Source organism: Varanus komodoensis, unplaced genomic scaffold (genome assembly GCF_004798865.1).
Source record: "Varanus komodoensis strain SLA01 unplaced genomic scaffold, ASM479886v1 scaffold1, whole genome shotgun sequence".
Lineage (NCBI taxonomy): Eukaryota > Metazoa > Chordata > Lepidosauria > Squamata > Varanidae > Varanus > Varanus komodoensis.
In genome coordinates, this window is record NW_025335268.1 from 23,461,554 (window position 1) to 23,480,905 (window position 19,352).

The following is a 19,352-nucleotide window of genomic DNA, read 5'->3' on the forward strand; positions in this document are numbered from 1 at the left end:
CAAGATAAAAGGCTGATAATCAACTGGCTTTCCATACTATGTTATTGACGGAGTCAGACAGACAGCAGGGATGCCATTAACAATGAGGCCGGGAAGTGATTTCTAAATAGAAGAGATTAAACCATGTTACCAAGCGAAACCTATCTGATAAAACTTTTTCACTTACCATGCTGTATGTCTTTCATATCTAAATGAAGACTGGACATTAATATCCCGACTGCTTGTGATCTTTTGTTGCTCAATAGCTTGACAACCTGCAAAAGACAAAAAATCAGAATCAAAAGAACTCCAGTAAGTTGCTAGGTCTTTCAAAGCATTTTTAATATGACAGAATTATGCAAGCACAACATAATTTTGTTAAATCACTGTTAGATTCAAATTATAGTTAACCCCTTTTCAAACTTTGTAGATACAAATATAGCTTCCCCAATGTAGCCTCATGTGCATTTTAGCTTCAACTTTTCACGCACGTTCAAGCTTCTATAAAATAAGTTGACATATTACATATTTGATGTTGCTTCCAAAACCGTACAATTATTTCAAGATTAGATCAACCTAAACCTGTAAAAGTATTTCTATGCTGGCTTATCTTGCAGGAGCTTTAGTTGGTTGGTTGGTTGATCTTAAACTATCTATTCACATATTAGGATGTTTTCTGATCAATATAAGAAAAACCCAAAGATGCAAATATGTCATTTTAAAAGCATATAATAACCTTGTAGAAAGGCCTTTTCAGTCCTAACAGAATTAGGATTTCAGCTGCCACTGTTCTTCTATCATATTTTGTGCACATTTTATTTTATATTTTATTTTGTGTTAATGTGTGTGTTCTAATAATAATAATAATAATAATAATAATAATAATAATAATAATAACAAGGGATAACTCAGTAAAAACAAGCCCATAGAATACAAGATGGAAGTGGTGACTCAGGTAGGTCTCAAGGCATAATCAACAGTGAGATCCAATACAGTCTATTTAGGAATGAACCACATTTATTTCAACAGGGCAAACAAATGCATGTGGGATTGCAGCGTACGTGAGGCAGTGGAAGGAAGGCTCACCATGAGATTTGTCTCTTTTACAAAGGAATGGCAAATGAAGCCTTAAAAGAAAGGGAGATGTGAATCAAGACTGTGATGGGTTTACCTTTGTAAGAACCAGGAAAGGGGATTAATCTTTCTGCATACACATTTTCCTGTTTTAAATCTGTCACACATGGGACACAGCTATTTGTTCCATGATGCAGAACACAGGCATGTAGTATATTCATGCATTTCCTCAAGGGGCAAGGGGTCATACTGGGGAGGCAGATCAGTTCAGCCATGGCAATAGCCTAGGGAAAAGGCTCGCTCTTCCTCAGACCATGGTTCAAATCCATATTGAGATGTCCATGGATGCCCTTGCCTTTGAAACCAACAGTCCAATTGGAAACTTCTTCTTAAAAATGTAAATAGCATCTGGGGAGGGGCATCACCAGTCCTCTCTCCCTGCTATTCCCCTGCTTCCTGCCCCAAATGAAAGCTTCTTTCTTGATGCAAATGACAGCTTTGCAGGAGGGGAGCTTTTCATGGAAGCCACAGCATGGAGTGTGCTGAAGTCTCCCCTCCCACAACTCCCTGCCTTCCTGTGTCACTCAGGAATCTCCACGGTTATTATTTGCACTTTTGTTTTTTGTAAATGTTAGATGCTGTTTCCACCTACATCATTAACATCCTGTCTCATTTGGTCCAAACTCTCAGTGGATTTAGTGGTTTCAACGTAAGTAAAGGTTTAAACTGCTGTGCTGCTGGGCTGGTAGATTGAAAGGTCGCCGGTTCGAATCTGCACAACGGGGTGAGTTCCCGTTGCTCCGTCCCAGCTCCTGCCAACCTTGCAGTTCGAAAGCGTGCAAATGCAAGTAGATAAAAAGGTACCACTTCGGTGGGAAAGTAACAGTGTTCTGTGCACTTCGGTGTTTAGTCATGCCAGCCACATGACCACGGAGACTGTCTGCGGACAAATGCTGGCTCCCTCGGCTAGGAAACAGAGATGAGCACTGCTCCCTAGAGTCAGGCATGACTGGACTTAATGCCAAGGGGAAACCTTTACCTTTTACCTTTTAAAGGCTGGACTACAAATTTTTGTTGCTGTTATACTGTATTTCTGCAATGAGATAGCTTTTCTCGTTATGTCTTATGTACACAATGATATAATTCTATATCTTAATGTATTTTGTTAGCTGCCTTTTTTAGAATTTTCTTATGAAAAGGCAAGGATCTTTTATGTATAAATAGATACAAGTTTCAGGCACCGGAAGTATTAAGCAAGCCCTCTTCCTTCTTGCTATCTCTCTCTCCTACAAACACTAAAAAAATTAAAATGATCCTTGTGCAAAGTTCAGGAGTTGAAAGATGCTGACCAATCATGAAAAGTCACCCACTTATAGCAAAAGAATTCCCAGACATGACATTTCTAACATTTAAAGGGTGTAGCCAACCATGACTAAACAAGTACCAAAAGAAGTTGTAAGCAACAGTGTAACAATGACTTTTTCCATTAAGAGTTCAATAGCTGTGTTAAGTGAATGAGTGCTATGCAGCATCTGGAGTCCATTAGATTGCTTGTGGTGGCGTTCATAGAAAATGAGAGAGAGAGAGAGAGAGCGAGAGAGAGGGAGGGAGGGAAAGAAAAGGAGAGTCCATCCTTTTATCCTGACATTGCTATCCTTTCATTTCAAAAGCCATTGCATGCTGGGGTGTGCAGACACCTGCAAGTCGTCAGATACATTCACACCAATATTTGAAGCAAAGTTTTTGGTGGCTTTGATATTTTGCATTTAGACCAACAATGAACATGCATGCTGGAATCTCTCTGAAGTTGACAACCTGATGTGCACTTTGTGTTGAAGGGGTCTGTGAGCATTCTGGAGGAGTTGGAATGAAGCTAGAGTATCTGATGGTATTTGAAGGAAAAGGCACTGGTGGAGAGAACAAAGATGGGAAAGTCAATTTGCCAGGAGATTTAGCAGAAGCAGTTATCTGACCGTGCAAACAGGTGCTTGGCAGAACAACCTTGGATCAATCAGTGTAGAGAAACTATGTAACAACCTAACCTAATACATACTTTTTAGGTCTCAGGTGAAAGTTCTAACCATATCTCAGCAATAAAAACCATGTAATAGGAGTCAATGTATTGGTTAATATAACACAGTGGAGAGTTATATTAAAGAGCCTTTCTGCATGATGCTGTGATTGGCTATTAATCTGCTGCATCTACTTTCATTGTTGCTGAAAACTGTATTAAGGTATAAACACTGTACAAGAAGCAATTTTCCACCACATAACCTCTAGGGGCTTTGCGATATAGCTGAATAATGCCAGTACACAAGAAGAACTAGCACTTGCCTTAACTTTCATGATTAAATGTTTCATTTCCCCTTCTCTAGACACAGTAATGAAACTGGCGGGTAACATCATTGCCTAAAGAACTTGGAAACAACTATGAGTAGGGAAGTGACAAGCACAGTAAATTCCCTGTGTAGGCAAGCCCAGAGTAATGGGCTAGAATGATGGACAAATAGTTCGATTTGTTCTAATAGAACTTCCTATGATCCTAGACATACTGTAATCATTTGTCTATATACACTTGCGCACTCTGTTTTAAGATGCATTTCAGAGAAGGTAACAAAGTGTTTTGTCAGAACAAATCTCTTAGGGTATTTAGTTGCCCATATATTATGGGTGCAGAAGGGTATAAAAGATGGTAGGAGATCAGTTATGAAACCATGCAAATAAAGCTTTATGTTGATTTCTAGTTTCTTGCCTTTAGAGGAACATAAAACTGATTACTAGGAAACTCATTGTAATTGCCTCTATTTGTATACCAGCAAATATGAAGTTAAATGTTCGCTGAAATCAGAAACACGCTGAATGAATGTTATAGTATAGTATTTCCTCCAGCACGGTGGCTGCAACAATACATGCCTAATTCATGAAATATGAATATTAGCATAAAGGCCTAAAGCAGTTCCCACAATTAGAAATAAAATAAACCCATTAACTGCATCCATATAAGCCTACAGGCTACAGACTGGTGACGCCATTAAACGGAGAAACTACAAAAGTTTGCTAATCAAATCTCTACAGGATCAAGCCATCTCAGACACAATACAGATCTCCTTTTTTAAGTTTAAAATTTGGAACTGCATTTTAAAACAACTTTTGAAAATATAAAGGAAGCTAAAGATATTATCAGCACACTAACATCTATGACCAAGTTTCTAACTGTTGAGTGGCCCTTACTGTTGATCAGTAAACAAACGACATGCCAAATTTGTTCCTGTATAGATAACACAAGCAAAAAGAGTCAGGTATTTAGTGAAAGGTAATTCAGTGCAGATGTTAGATAATTAAATGCTTGGAGCAAAAAAAACGAACATCCCTTTCCCTCAAATAATATCTACCTCATACAGAATTTGTTTTGCAAAAAGGTCTGCTTTCTGGAACAGATTTAAATGCTGAAATTGACAGACAATGTCTTAAGGTTGTTACTCTTTACAGCTAGCCAAATTACTAGTTGACACTCATTTCTATAAAATGAGTCAGAGGTTCACCAGTCAGCACTCATACTATATTAATTACCAAATGAAAATGTCAGTGTCTATATTAAGCTTGCACAGACAGGCTAGGTAGGTATTGCTAGCCATCTATGGCACTCTCAGAATTGAACAACAATAGGAGTTGCCTTTTCAAAATGGTAGTCGCATTCACTGTATTGTACCATACTATCAATTAGCAGCTTAGCTAAAGATCTATAAATACCAAAACAAAAAACAACAACAACCCAAAATCACTATGACTTAGTTTTCATGTGAAAACAAACCTGACTATGGGTTGTGTATTGCATGTTTGCAAACTCCAATTTGTACATGCATACATACAAATATCTGGAGTCCACCTTCAACTCAGCCCAGAATTTGGAAAAACACTCCATGCACCTCCAGAGCTTATATGTATCAGCTCTAAGAAAGCCTTTTTATGTGAGACATTTGTGAATCAGCAAAACTCAAGTCTGAAGTTGACCAAATTCCACCTCAAAGCTTGTTCCAACTCATATCTGTCTTGGATTACAATATTTCTTTTTGTTTCCCATGAAAACTCATACATATTTCCCCAAATATATGCAACAACTGTGTACATTTCTGAAATTTGCACATTCTTTTCACATTGATTAAACTATGTATCTGTACAAAAGTAAATTCTTCAAAAGTATACCTTGGTTTCTCTTGTTTCTGTGAATTGCATTGTGAGCTCGGAAATGTAGGGCTTTGACTATAGCTTATGATTAAATCCAGGAGCTGTAAATTGGGCAAATTTGAGCCAAAAGGTAAATTTCTCATAACAGCCTTACTTTTTACCAAACTGAATATGCGAGTCAAAGCTTTCATGCACCAAACACATGCTAACAATGGCTATCATTCATTGGCCTACCTCCTATTTATCTGTACACGTTCACATGTGCACACAAGCACTCCAGCAGTGGGGGACAGTTAGCCTTCCACATGATCTGGGATCCAGTGGACTGAGCAGGGACTGGCTAAAGGTCTCCCAGTTGGCTCCAAGCCTGAGCAGGGACTAGAACCCAGATCACCTGAACCCTAGCCCCACACTTTGAATCACTACATCACACTGGCTCTCTTAAGGTGCCAGACTGTAGGACATTTTGTTTTCCCAAGAAACCTTTAACAAATGAACAAACACTGTCAGGGGTTTTAACTGTGCTCATGACATGCTGACACAAAATAAATAAATACAGCAAATACACTTTCTGCACTGGCTAACTGGAGGGGGAATATGAGGACTGTTCCTTGCTTGATATGAAAGTTTCAGTATTAGAAGCATATCCCTGTTTTAACCTGCAAGAAATAAAAGGAAAACAAAATACTTCTTTATTTAAAAGCGTTCCTGCCCTACTCCCCTGCAAGGACTGCATTTCTGCTCCATGCAACAGAACTAGGTATGTCACATTCATGTTGCATAATAACGAGGACTTTTGTTTGTTGCTTGCATTAAACTCCACCATAGCTAATCTTCTCCATGTCTGCTCTGTTTTAATACCTGAACTATGGTAAGGAAACTGAAGACACCACCCCCAAGCTGCATTGCCTGATCTCATTCCCCCCCTCCACCTCTAAATTCAGCCTGATTCTCCACTGTGTAAATGGAGGAGGCCTTCAGGCTGCAAGACACCTTTCTTTTTGTTTTTAATCACTGAAAAGAGCAGCAATTCAGCTGGGTGAAACAAATGTCATCACATGTGTTGTTTTAAAGAACGAATCCCTATTATTACATAGCTGTTCTAACTAATGCCCCTTTGTATGACATTGGATGAAAAATTTCTTAGATTGTTTAGATTCACATACACAGTAATAAGTAAAAATAAGCAACACGTTTTTCAACAGGAGATGGAACAATAGGTTTAAACATTTCTCCAGTTAGAAACCATTACAGAATTCTCTGCTTTTAAGAAGTGCCACAGGCGAGTGAAGGAATGTTTAAACTATCTGGTTTGAAACTGAAGCAATGTGCTATGCCTGCAACTTGCCTAGAATACCCCTTTCTAACTGGTTTAAGTTTACTAAATTTGGCTTATTTTCTATGGAATCAGCAGCGCTGGATTCTGCAGCAGAAGGTGGTCATCGATTTACAAAGAAATGCCTCCTTAACACTGACTTTTTAAAAGCCTGCCTGAATGCAGGCAGCATGCAAGCGCCAAGAGGCACAAAGTCAGAACTCTGTGATGCTTCTGATGTGCACATCCAGGGATACCTCAATCTCACGGTCTCCAAGGAACATTTTCCCAAAGAAGCAGTGTTTCTTTGCTCTTTGCTGCAGGTATAACCAATCTATGCTCTATTCCTACAGTCTAACCAGCAGCACTGCAGCTACAGCAAACATACCAGTTCTAACATGCTTTGCTTTGTTCTACTTGGAGTCTATTGAATTCATGCCATGACCATTGCTGTGGCAACCCATTGCCTTCCCAGTCCCTTTAAACAGGAAATGGTGGGCCAGCAATGACTCTGCTCATGTCCCATCTCTAACAAGGTTGGTGAAGAATGCTTTGTTTTTCCATTAACCTCAGGGTTGGGGATAAGGCCTGGTTGCTTCAAATTTTTCTAGGGTGCACAGAGAACTTGATTTCCACAAACATCTTACTTTAAAACAGAGACCATGTCATCCATTTTTGCTCTCTGAACTACCAACGAAGAACCATAGATTTTGGATAACAAATGTCATTAATGTCTTCCAAAATCATGGCAACATTTCCAAATAGGAGAAAGCAAAGCAGTTCCAAGCTGACATAATTTCTGGCTATTGGTGTGTTGTTGTAAACATCATTAATAACGTTAGATAATATTCCCCAAAGAGGAAATAACATAGGTCTTCAAGATACAGTCTTTCAATAACAGTTGTGTTTATTAAAAAGCTATCTTCACTTATTTATGATAGATTAAAACAGTTGACTATAAAAATTAATTAGGCTCCCCTCTAGATACAAATTGAACACATAACACATTTAGTTTATCAAACCGTGGCCAATATATAAATAATCTTACAATGTCATCCAGGCCTGGAATGGAAGGAGGAGCTAAGGTCATGGTGATAAGCCATTTTATAAACAACACTCACAGAGCTGTTTTTGCCAAACAGTTAGAATGATACTGCAGTTCACACACACACACACACACACACACCCCATTATGCAGACAGGACATTGTTGTTGACTTAATGTGTTGGTGGGCAACAGATAGATCTGAATATATGGTAGATCTCTAGGCAATCTGGAACAATATTTTCTATTGTTTAGCAATGAAAGCAGCCAAATTACTTCCCTCATCCTCTAAAATAGGCTGCGAAATGAAGAGGTTTGGGTAACTAGTAGGCGTTTGTGTGAATCGACTGTGAGCTCCATGCACTTCTACATGCGGATTGATGGTCTCTGAATGCTTCATTCTCAGACTGAATGTTTTGCATCAGGATCCTGCTGGTGGACCATGGGCCCTAGAAGAGAACAAAGGGCCCTAGAGTCTGCCCCTCCCTGGCTTTGATGGCAGAGAAGACTTGGAAAACCTTCTAAAGTTGCTTTCAGTGCAACTTGTGCGCAAGTAACTATATGTAGGCACACAGTCATTGTTTTAATATAAATGTTGATATTGATATTTCTTGTTAGCATTATTTCAGTCTTAGGAGAAATAGGCCATGCATACTTATCAGCTAGAGTAAAATGTAGGGAATGGTCCTGATAAACAATAACTGGCTAAAAATAAACAAATGAAAACCATAGACAATTAATGCTGCATATCCAAGTTCATGGGTGTAAGACCAAGCAGTAGCACTTTCAGATTTTTTTATTGTTAAATATTGTGGATATAGTGAATATAAAATGAGCTGAATCAGCCACATGAAATAATGTTACAAAAGTCCAGTGACATTTAAGATTACATCCACAGGAACATCATATTTAACACTTGCAATGATTTGTACTTTTGATTGTTATTCTGATGAATTCATATATGCCGAGTGTTAATTGCTCTGTCAGAGTGAGCTATAGGCATGTGTTTGCAGAGGCCTCTGCCTTGGCTCTGCAACTGCACCTTTTACAAACCCAGATGCAGTTCCTAGCTCTGGTGAACTGGTATGTTTCCCCACCCTTACCTACTTTGCAGAATGAGGTCCAAGGAGAAAGTACTAATGGCTGTGTTGTTTTGAAGGGCCACAATTACCTCCTAATTTGAAGGGCTTCTCACTGAACCCCAAAAATGGGGGATTGGACCTTCTGGAGCAGGTTATTTAATACAGCTCAAGAGGTTGCTGGCAGCAAGAAAAGCAGTATATACAACACAATTGTGTACTCACACATATTTCTCTGTATCACAAGCCTACTATGTAAATATTGAAGAGTAATATGCACAAAATATAAAGACTGCCAGTTAACACAACTCATCTTCTTCAACAAAGATTTTCAGGTTGTTTAGAGAGCCATGCATCTATCTTATGTTAGGTTGGAGAACTAGACTAAGACAGATTATTACTATAATGGGATGGCCTCAAATGTTTAAGGTATCACAGAGGTATGAAGGATATCCCATCGCTCAGCTGCTGCAGCCTCCTTATTTTTGTGTTTGTTTGTTTGGCCGTATTTCCAGGACAGAACAAGTACAGCACGTTTAGCAACCTAAGGCTGGGTTCAGACAATCACTGACAATTGCTGCTCACAGATGATTTCCCTAATTCCTCTCATAGAGTGTGCCCCCCCCCCCCATGTTGCCCCAGCCCGGTGAGGTGCATGGCAGGGCATGGCTTCAAAAGCATCCCATTCTATAGGCAACAGCTCTGGTCAAGTGGGACAGCCCCATTCATACAAGATGTCTGCATTACTGAGATGACTAAGAAACAAGCACTCTCTCAGCAATGTGTCAGCTGTCTCCACAAGGTTCTGTACTGAAATTGCTGACAAGGTTTCAATGTGTTGTGTGTGTGTGTTTGTGTGTGCGTGTACAGTGAGAGTGAGGGCTAAACCACTGGAAAGATTTGCACTGTTCTAGTGGATCCTCATGCCTGTAATGGAATACAGGTGCAGAGGCTTCTTTGATACAGCAGGGAATTGGTAGGCTACAGGCAAACATGTATTTGGACTGATGGTCTGTACAGTAACTGCAATATATTCATATTATTGAGCTGATTTTACTGAATTCTAAATAAGTTTATTTTTCCAGAAAACGTACTTTTAGAGACTTTGAGGAATATCCAGCTCCAGTTTTAAAAATATTATAAAGTGCTTACCATTGCAAAGAAAAACAAACACTGCCAGACATTAAAAACCACAGCCACTAATGTTTCACCACAACTACTGCCTGCCTATTTAACCACTGTTTGCCAAACACAACTCCATAGTCATCATTTTATTGTTTGCAGAGGCTTCTTTGATACAGCAGGGAATTGGTAGGCTACAGGCAAACATGTATTTGGACTGATGGTCTGTACAGTAACTGCAATATATTCATATTATTGAGCTGATTTTACTGAATTCTAAATAAGTTTATTTTTCCAGAAAACGTACTTTTAGAGACTTTGAGGAATATCCAGCTCCAGTTTTAAAAATATTATAAAGTGCTTACCATTGCAAAGAAAAACAAACACTGCCAGACATTAAAAACCACAGCCACTAATGTTTCACCACAACTACTGCCTGCCTATTTAACCACTGTTTGCCAAACACAACTCCATAGTCATCATTTTATTGTTTGCAGAGGTTTGTGTTCCTAAATCTCATGATACATTAATAAAAATAAATTTCACAGAACAGACACACCCATCTATTTGGATATAGATAGACCCTATCTTAAATAACCTGGCAACATTTTCAATAAACAACAACAATTTGGATGGTTCTTCCCTAACCATAAAGCTGTTCAATATGGTGCATTTAAGAAAATCTGGAAAGCAATACTGACTTCTGCATAAACTGATATTTTGGCAAGTTATATAGATCTTCTAAGTCTCATCAAATGTTTATTTGATAGAGACATGGATGCTCATACTAGATAGAATTCTATCTAAAATATAACCTTCTGAAAGATCATATTCTGATTCATATTGTTGGTTCTTCTACATGTTTATACAATGGCAAATGCTGAAATGAAAATAAGATAACCTATCATCTTCGGTTTATAATTCTCAGGCTGAAAGGTGCCATAGTATCCATGAACAAGATGGCACATTAATTAAACATGCATTATTTCAAAACAGTGCTCAGTACCTTGTTTTTCAAAGTATTAACACCCCCCCTTTTTTTTTTTGCAAAGAATGACAATCAGTGCTTGTTCCAGATTTTACACCAAGCTGCAGATGCCATGGGCAGTGCTAATCTGATACCACCACTATAGCAGCCATTTCCAATTTGGTACCATCCAAATCTTTTGGATTATGATTCCTATAATCTCTAACCAAAATGCCCAATAGTTGGGATGATGGGATTTGTCCCACCATCTAGCAGGCACCAGATCGAGGAAGATGGCCTTAGAGACTCTCTAAGGACAATATAATTGTGGTTTATTTCCTCTCCCCGTGCATGCCCGTGATGACCTACCTAATTAGCATAATCAATCTGCCAAGCCAAGTACTGATATCCAAATCTGGTTCAGGAGGTAGTCTTTCTCCATACCTCCTTTCGAGCAGGCCAAACAAAACCTTTTAACTAAAGTCTTTATTATGCTAAAACTGGGCAGCTAGGCTGGGTTTATGATACAACAGAAGAACATTCAGAAGCTAATAACCAAGGAGATAAAATGCTGATTGATATGGAAAAGCAGGTATGATAAGGTGGAGATTCCAAATGGAATAACCCTCCTCTCTTCCCAACCAAAAGGAGCTGATGGCACCTACAGGATGGTTTATGCTGCTTGTGGGCCAGTTGGCAGAAACATCTGATCCTGCTCAGTTGGGTTGCCCTTTTGATCTGACACCATAATCGTGTCAGATTCATAATGTTAAATCTACTTCTGCCCAGCTCTGCCTGTTCAACAAAGCATTCACTGGAGCTGAGCCATTGTGGCCTGGTTCTCACTGGCCTCTTGCCTTATCTCTGGGTCTGTTGGTCTTGGCATTTCGACTAAGAATTCCAATCCTGGCTCTTCTTCCAGTGCTTATTCAGAATCTAAGGCATCAACTGTGGAAGCCCTTGCTATCCAGGGTGGCTGGCAGGCATGGTTTACAAATCCCTCTGGAACCCATCATGGCACCCAGTGCCCAGCTAGGGTCATTATGCTAATTAAGTGGCTCATGACCAGCACTTATGGAGCACCATGGCAAGCCTAGTCTAGGGCTCAGGGGTAAGGATGACAGAGATTCACACACAGGGTAGTATCCAATTATGTCCTAGCACTGGCACTAGGGACCTTTCACTAGGAAAAATTAACTGTTGCTCACCTCAACCAGTGCTTGCTAGGGCAATGGGGAAGGTGGCACCTTGTTACCAAAATGTGGTGCTGCTGCCACCAAAATGAAGATGCCCAAATTGGCTCAACATCTTGCCACCACTGGGACATTTTGTGACCCCCTGCCTCTATTTTCCTGCTCCAATATTGATCTTCTCTTTACTTATATATCTATAACCACCAACTGTGAGCTACTGATCTCCTGAACCGGATTCCTCCCTTCTAGTAGGTGGGTCAACCTTTCCCAGCAAAAGTTTTGCCTGCCAAAGAAAGATTACAAGAGGATACTCACTTGCTTGTTCTTTGTCTTTGTGATGGTGTCCGAAATGGGTTTCTTCCTTTCTTTAACAGCTGTTTTAGAAAACAGTTCTTCAAATTCATGATAATCTATGGAAGGCTCTTCAATTTTTTCCCACACAAGTGAAGCACTAGAATCTCTAAAGTTAAGCAAAAGACCTATGTAGGGCAATATCACACTAAATAATCACAAAATGGTGGAATGAAGATAGAAGATGAATATCAGTTTGCTATTGAAAGCAGTGTTCATTTTTCCCTAGATTTTTCCTTGAAAATTTACATACCAAAGTAACTATGCTCTAAACATTCTGCACTACACAAATTCTATTTTTGCAGTGTTCCGTGTTTATAGTTAAATATATAGATACACATGCTATAATGTATGCATTATTATAATCATATCTACATGTTCTGACTACAGCTACTATAGCAGTAGTTGAAAAAGGTAATGTGGCCTGAAAAATAATTATTTTCCAGTTAACATAATTTGAATATGCTGAAAAATATAAATCAAGTAAGAAAGAAAGAGAAAATACTTCCACAAAATTTGGCATACATTTTACACAGGACCAGTAACTGAAACCCTTGTGAAGAATTCTAAATTTTGTCACAGATTTCATTAGTCAGCTCGTGCTATCTTTGCTGTATGTTTGAAACAGATCCACACTGAGAGAAGAGATTGCATTGTGCATCTCTGGTCCCTTAGAATCTCATGACAATTCGCCTCCTCTTCTAACTGTAAGAAATTGCTAGCAGCATAGCTTGAGCAAACTAGCCCTTATCTTTCCCACTTGAGAGAGTGGGATTATGTATGGAGGAGTCTGTCAGAAGGTAATGCGGAAAAGGAGAGAGGCTTACTGTAGTGGACACAAGCAGTGGGAAAAGCCACAGGCAGAATTACAGCTCGATTTTCTGTTGTTCCAAAAAGGTCTCTCAAGCATTATAAAAACACCACTGCCCCACATCGTAACAGCCTTCTCTATCCTCATCACAAACCAGAAATTCCTTTGCATGACCACTTTTCAATCTCTCTAAGTCCTTTGTTGTGCCCTGAGGGGGTTCATCACTGAAGCATGTTTTCATTGTGAAAGGAGTAATGGAGTGTGAGTCTTCTCTGAGCAAGTGTGTTGCCCTGCAACTGCATACTATGGACATAAGAGCAAGCCATCCACATCTGAGGGCAGGCCTTCCAGACAGGTTTCAGCCCTGCAACTCTTGTGTTTAAATCCAGCACTGCCTCCTGACTTGGCTTAACTGAAGATTCAGGAGGAACCGAGGTGCTAAGAGATCCTGCCCTGCCCACACGAAAATGCCTTCCAGTCCAACACCTTCTAAGTAGGTTATTATGTTAATTGGTTTCAGTCCTACTAGCTTGTCTTGTCCTTTATGCAGAGTCACGCCTTACAAAGTGAGTTTAGATTCCACTACTTCCTTGCTAATGGGTGGGATCCTTCAGTCTCACACATTTACATTTTACAGATGGGTGGGCTGTGCATGACCTTTGCTCCTGGCTGCGTTTAATTCCTGTTCCTTTCACTCACTGTATGTGGCTTTGGGGAACCCAGTTACAATGTCAGAAGTGCCTGACAAACGACTCACATGCAGGATCACATGTGAAAATGTGCACTTCCTGCAAATTCCATTAAGATACTGAAACTTCTCTGAAAGGGGAGCTGTGGGCTCCAGCCATGATAAGAAATCTCTTTCTTCAAGTGGTCTTAACCAAGAAATCGCCATCTGTGTAATGCAGTTTGGTAAAATATTATTATGGAGTATGTCTAATAGGACTGGGCAGGAGCGTTTGCAAACATCGATGTATTTGCTTATCTTTAAGGACGCATGGTTGCTCCTAGGTTGACTAAGACACCTCAACTACCAAGAACAACTTCCTTTTTTCCTTCTGACACAGACTTTTCATTCTTTTGGCCCCATATACTGCTTTCCTCAATTTTTATCAGTGTCAGTCCCATGATGAGAAATGTCTGGGATCGTTAGGACACAAAACTTGTCTCAGGGCCAGGACTAGTCCTGGAGAGAGCTTATGAAATACAAATACATTTCTGAGCATATCCAGTATATTTTTCTCAAAACAACTTGCTTGCATTCTTGTGGAATTCCAAGGCATCCGGCTTTCATGGTGGCTAGGTGCCTGGCAACTCCTGTTTTTGTAGTCAAACCCTGGCTCCTGAATGGGCACACAAGTGCTAAAATTTAAAAAGGGTGCAGGTTCCTCCCTCCTCCAAAGCTTTGAGGTGATCCCTTTGCTTCATCTCAAGCATTCCTGCTGTGTCAGGAATTTCTTTTCTCCATCTCAGTCCTTCTGGCAGCCTCCTTCCTGACAAACAAGGTTATATTTCAAAGTGCTGTAAGAGCAATTCAATGTTTTCCTCAATATGAGAACTGCAGGGCTGGTTTGGACATGGGGCAGCAACACTGGATTCCCGCTGTGGTATTTTTGTCCAGGTTGCTCAAGTACTTTTATGGACTCAAAGTACTCTCCTAACTCTACTGAATCACTTCCTGACAGCTTGAAGAGATATTTGTAGTCCTGCCCAAATCGCAGGAAATTACTGCAATCCGGTGTAACCACATGCACATGGACTTCAGTTCGCAAGAGGTCATCTCCATGTGACTGTGGTCACCGGAAAGCCACATGAAGTCCACAAGGAGAGAGTTTGGTGGTGCTGCCACATGGGTGCAAACTGGCAGCTCAAGAGACCATCTTGGAAAGGGCAGCAAGCATGAAAAACTGAAAGCATACGTGGCTATAGTAACACATTTGCTTCAGAAAGGAACATAACACACTGCACACTAGGAAAGAGCTGGGCTCACTACTAAGTGCAATATGGGCTATGCCACCTGGTCATGTTTATCTTTAAATACATGTGATGGGATGGGGGTAGGGGAACAGGGTAGGGAAATACACCTCTGCCTAACAGACTTTGCAAATGCATCCAAACCAAGGCACAAAACTGAGCTCTGCAAACAAGGTTCCAGTTTATAAAGGCATAGAAAGAACCAAGTACAGTCATTCACTTTACTAATATTTTTCGTTTATGATGCAACGTGCATATCACAATCCAATCCTAAAAGTTTGAAACCAACCAAACAAAATTTCTAACATGCATGTTACCTTTTATTATGAAGCTGAATTCTTGTCCAATAAAGAGGCTTCATTGGTCGAGAAGGTTCTATTGCATGTTTCCTGCTACCTTTGTCCTGGTTTATCCCTATTACAAATAAACCAGCTGGCAAGGGTGGGGGAAGAAACCCAGAAACTTGGGGAAGGCTAACAGGCAGAGGGGCTGGCACACCCATACCAGGCAAAGGTGGGGGAGGAGGGGGAGCTCCTGCACCAGGCAAAGGCGGGGGAGGGGGTGGTACCCCCATGCCTGGCAAAGGCGGGGGAGGGGGTGGTACCCCCATGCCTGGCAGAGGCGGGGGGGGGGGGGGGGCCCCCGCGGCCGGGTGGGGGGGGGGGAGGAGGGGGCCCTCCTGCACCAGGCAAAGGTGGGGGAGGGGGTGGTACCCCCATACCTGGCAGAGGTGGTGCAGGGGGTGGTACTGCTACACCTGGTAGAGATGGTGGAGAGGAAGACGCCCCTACACCCAGCAAAGGTGGAGGCAGTGGGACTCCCATGCCTGGCAGAGGGGGAGGAGGGGGAGGTGCTGCCATGCCTGGGAAAAGATGTGGAGCTGGAATAGCTGCTCCTGGGGGCAGAGGGGGTGGGGGTGGGGGTAGCGGCATCCCCGTGCCTGGCAGAGGTGGAGGGGTTGGTGGCGCTGCTTTTCCAGGAAGAGGCGGGGGAGGGGGCGGGATTCCCATGCCAGGCAGAGGCGGTGCAGGAGGAATAGCTGCCTCTGGCAAAGGCGGGGGCGGCGGCACTCCCATCCCAGGAAGAGGTGGTGGCGATGGGATGTCATACGGCATTCCAGCTCCCGGCAAAGGAGGGGCGGGAGGGGCAGGGGGCAGCCTGTCCATCCCAGGAAGAGGTGGCGGGGAAGGAATGCTTTCAGAAGGCAATGGCAGGGGAGCAGACGGCCCTGCACCAGGCCACGGCGGGGGATACCCTGAGGCACAGAGGGGAGGTGGAGGCGGCACTCCTGAATCGGACCAGGGCGGCGTTGAACAGGGCTCTCCTGCTCCAGGCAGGGGAGCGGCCAGTCCTGTGCCAGGCCGTCCAGCGGGGGGACCAGACGGAGGGCAGGGGGACAAAGGGGAGTGTTCCGTGCCATCCCTAGTCTCAGTACTTAGATCTGGGTGGGGAGCCAAGGACATCGATTCCTCCTGAAACAAAGACGATGACAAATTTGGATCAGGTCCCGAGGTCTGTGACAGCATGAGCTTTTCTTGGGCAGCATCCAACTGCACTGAAATCCGTTTTGGTGACAGAACTAAAGATATTTCCGAGCAAAAGGTTGGCTGTGGCTCAAGTGTTGGCAACGGCTGAGTTGGCCCTTGACTTGGGTCCCCTTTCAAGTGGGGAGGTGCTTGTGGCAGTGTGTTGGCTGAAGGCATTGTGTGTGTTAAACAATCGTCTACAGGCGAAGTCTGCACAGATTTTGCAGTTATGGTTTTAGGCAGGGCGTGTGGCTCATGTTCTTGAACAGCCGCATTATGAAGCCTTTCACACGTCGGCTGCCTGCTCTCATTCCATTGATTTCTAGTGGAAACCAGTGCATCTGCTCCCGGAAATTGTTTCTCTAACTCCACAATTTTTGTTTTCAGATCTTGTATAGTCTGCTCAAGGCGCTGAATTTCACTTGCTTGCTCTTCTGATTTAATTGCAGTATCATCCTATGAAAGAAAGAAAGAAAGAAAGAAAGAAAGAAAGAAAGAAAGAAAGAAAGGAAGGAAGGAAGGAAGAAAGAGACATCAGCATGCAGAAAGAGAATGTGGCATACTGCTGGCATACTGACATTTGCAGAGTATAAAAATGGTGAGCACCCACTTAGGGTTCCAATCCTGTATAGACAGAAAAAAGGCTTACAGTGCAGCATGCTGGGAATGGTAGGCCTTTTTTTCTGACTTACATATACATAGGACTTTTTAATACCCTATAAATATACTGTTACTTGCTCAATGAGGACTGCTTTTCATTTGAATATGTATTCTCTTTCAGAATACATGTAACATGAGGTGATGAATGCAAAATCGCTCTTAGGGACAACACAAAAATACACTTCCAAAAGCTGAGCATAGCCTTATATTCCCGAGGATTTGGATAGTGTTGTGTGTTGCAGCCTCTTTTTTCATACCCTTCAGTGTCCCGTTCACCCCACCCTCCCTCCATGCAACAATGAGAGCTAGAAACAATTAAAGGAAGAGCAAGCGAGCCTGCGGATTCACTTTACTAGAAACAGAACAGAGTCCCTCATAACAGGATCACAACCAGGGAGAAAATGCAATTTGTTTTTGGTCTTTAGGGAAGACTGGAGTTCTCAAAGTTTACAATATAGCAGGATACATAGACATGCAAGATCTATGTTCCAAAGACTATTGGAGAAGACCCATGTGTTGCTCCTACCATAAAAGCAAAGCTTATTTTGATTGATTAACATCCATGTATTAGATGCTTGAGATCATTCACCCTGGAGCAAATGACAGGCTACAAAAATGCCAAAATAAGCCTGTGTTTACCACTGGAGCCACTTTGAATTTTGATGTTTGAAAATAGCCAAAAAGCAACTATCCAGGGCTCTAAACAGTATAATGGAAAGAGACGAAAGGATAACTTAGTTTATTTCTCCAATTACAGCATATTGTGCCAGTTTCTCATTCATTAAGTTTCCAATTAAAATCATGGGGGTGGGGGGTTGTTTTGGTTTAGGGAAAAACAACCAGACATTTGTGCTTGCTTTGTTATATGAACACACACAAACACACACACACACACGGAAAGAATGTGAGCCAATACTAATGCTAATCAATATGCAATATATCACAAACACCTCAGACACATCTATCCCTTAACATCTTCAACCAGAAGCATCCAATTTACATCCATCCATTTTACTGTAGCCAACTGCATTGAGATTTAGGGGCCTTTGCCAGGTTTGCATGCTCCTTTGATCACATAAAGCCTTTTGCAGTCATTTATGGTGTAATGTATTACAGGCAGTTATTCTCAATTCTTCTAGAGTAGGCAGTGACTGGGTTTGCATGACATCCACCATAGGTAGCCGGCCACAGTGGACTGTCATGTTGTGCAAAATTTGCACATTTTCTCTGGGTGGCTTATTTTCCAGGATCTAGCCATGGGGAGAGCCCATGGCTTGATGTAGGGCTGTTCTTGCCCATGATAATTTGCCTTCTCATCCAAACCCAAGACTGATTTTATTATGTGGCGGGAGCATTAAAACTGGTCCATTACTGCCAGTGCACAAATTTCCCTGCCATTTACTTCCTAGCCATTGCATTTGTGTACATTTCTTTTCCAGCCCCCAAATTAGCACAAACATTCCTGAATGCTAAAAAAATAAAAAAATAAAAAACCCTATGAGGACAGCAGAATGGGACAGAGCAAATAGTACACTTGTCGCATGCTTCCTACTTCACCAATATATAAGTGAAGGACTATGGAATCCACTCCCTAGAGAGGTCTGTCTGGCGCCGTCATTATATGCTTTTCAGCACCAGGTCAAGACCTTTTTATTTGACCAATATTTTAATGCTAATCAATTTTAATTGTATATTTATTTATTTAATTTATTTCAACCATATCATTTTTATACTCAGTTGTAGTATAGCTAATTTATTTTATTTAGTATTTATAATATACTGTAAGCCATCCAGAGACGACAGAGATGGACAGCCTATACATCTCCTAGATAGATAGATAGATAGATAGGGAGGGAGGGAGGGAGGGAGGGAGGGAGGGAAATTGACCATCTACAACTGTGCACTTTGAAAAGACTGACATAAAAAATAACTAAACTATGACCCCAGTTGCATAATTTCGAGGCACCAAAACTAAAAGTCAAAACCCCAGAAGCTAAAGAAGGATGGTGTTCAGATTGGAGAGGAGTCAGGACAAGAGGTTCTACCGCAAGGTCTCTTGGCACACATATCAG

The 19,352-nt window shown here is 41.4% G+C and overlaps 1 protein-coding gene across 1 annotated transcript in view; it reads right to left on the reverse strand.

Annotated features, from left to right (window-relative positions):
• FMN2 (formin 2) overlaps positions 1–19,352 on the reverse strand; it is a 165,815-nt gene that overhangs the window by 93,149 nt on the left and 53,314 nt on the right. The window contains exons 5-8 of the mRNA XM_044451225.1: positions 15,771–17,076; positions 15,412–15,730; positions 12,274–12,418; positions 167–254 (exon numbers count right to left, since the gene is read on the reverse strand). Coding sequence (XP_044307160.1) covers positions 167–254; positions 12,274–12,418; positions 15,412–15,730; positions 15,771–17,076 — 1,858 coding nt within the window. The remainder of the gene's footprint in view (positions 1–166; positions 255–12,273; positions 12,419–15,411; positions 15,731–15,770; positions 17,077–19,352) is intronic.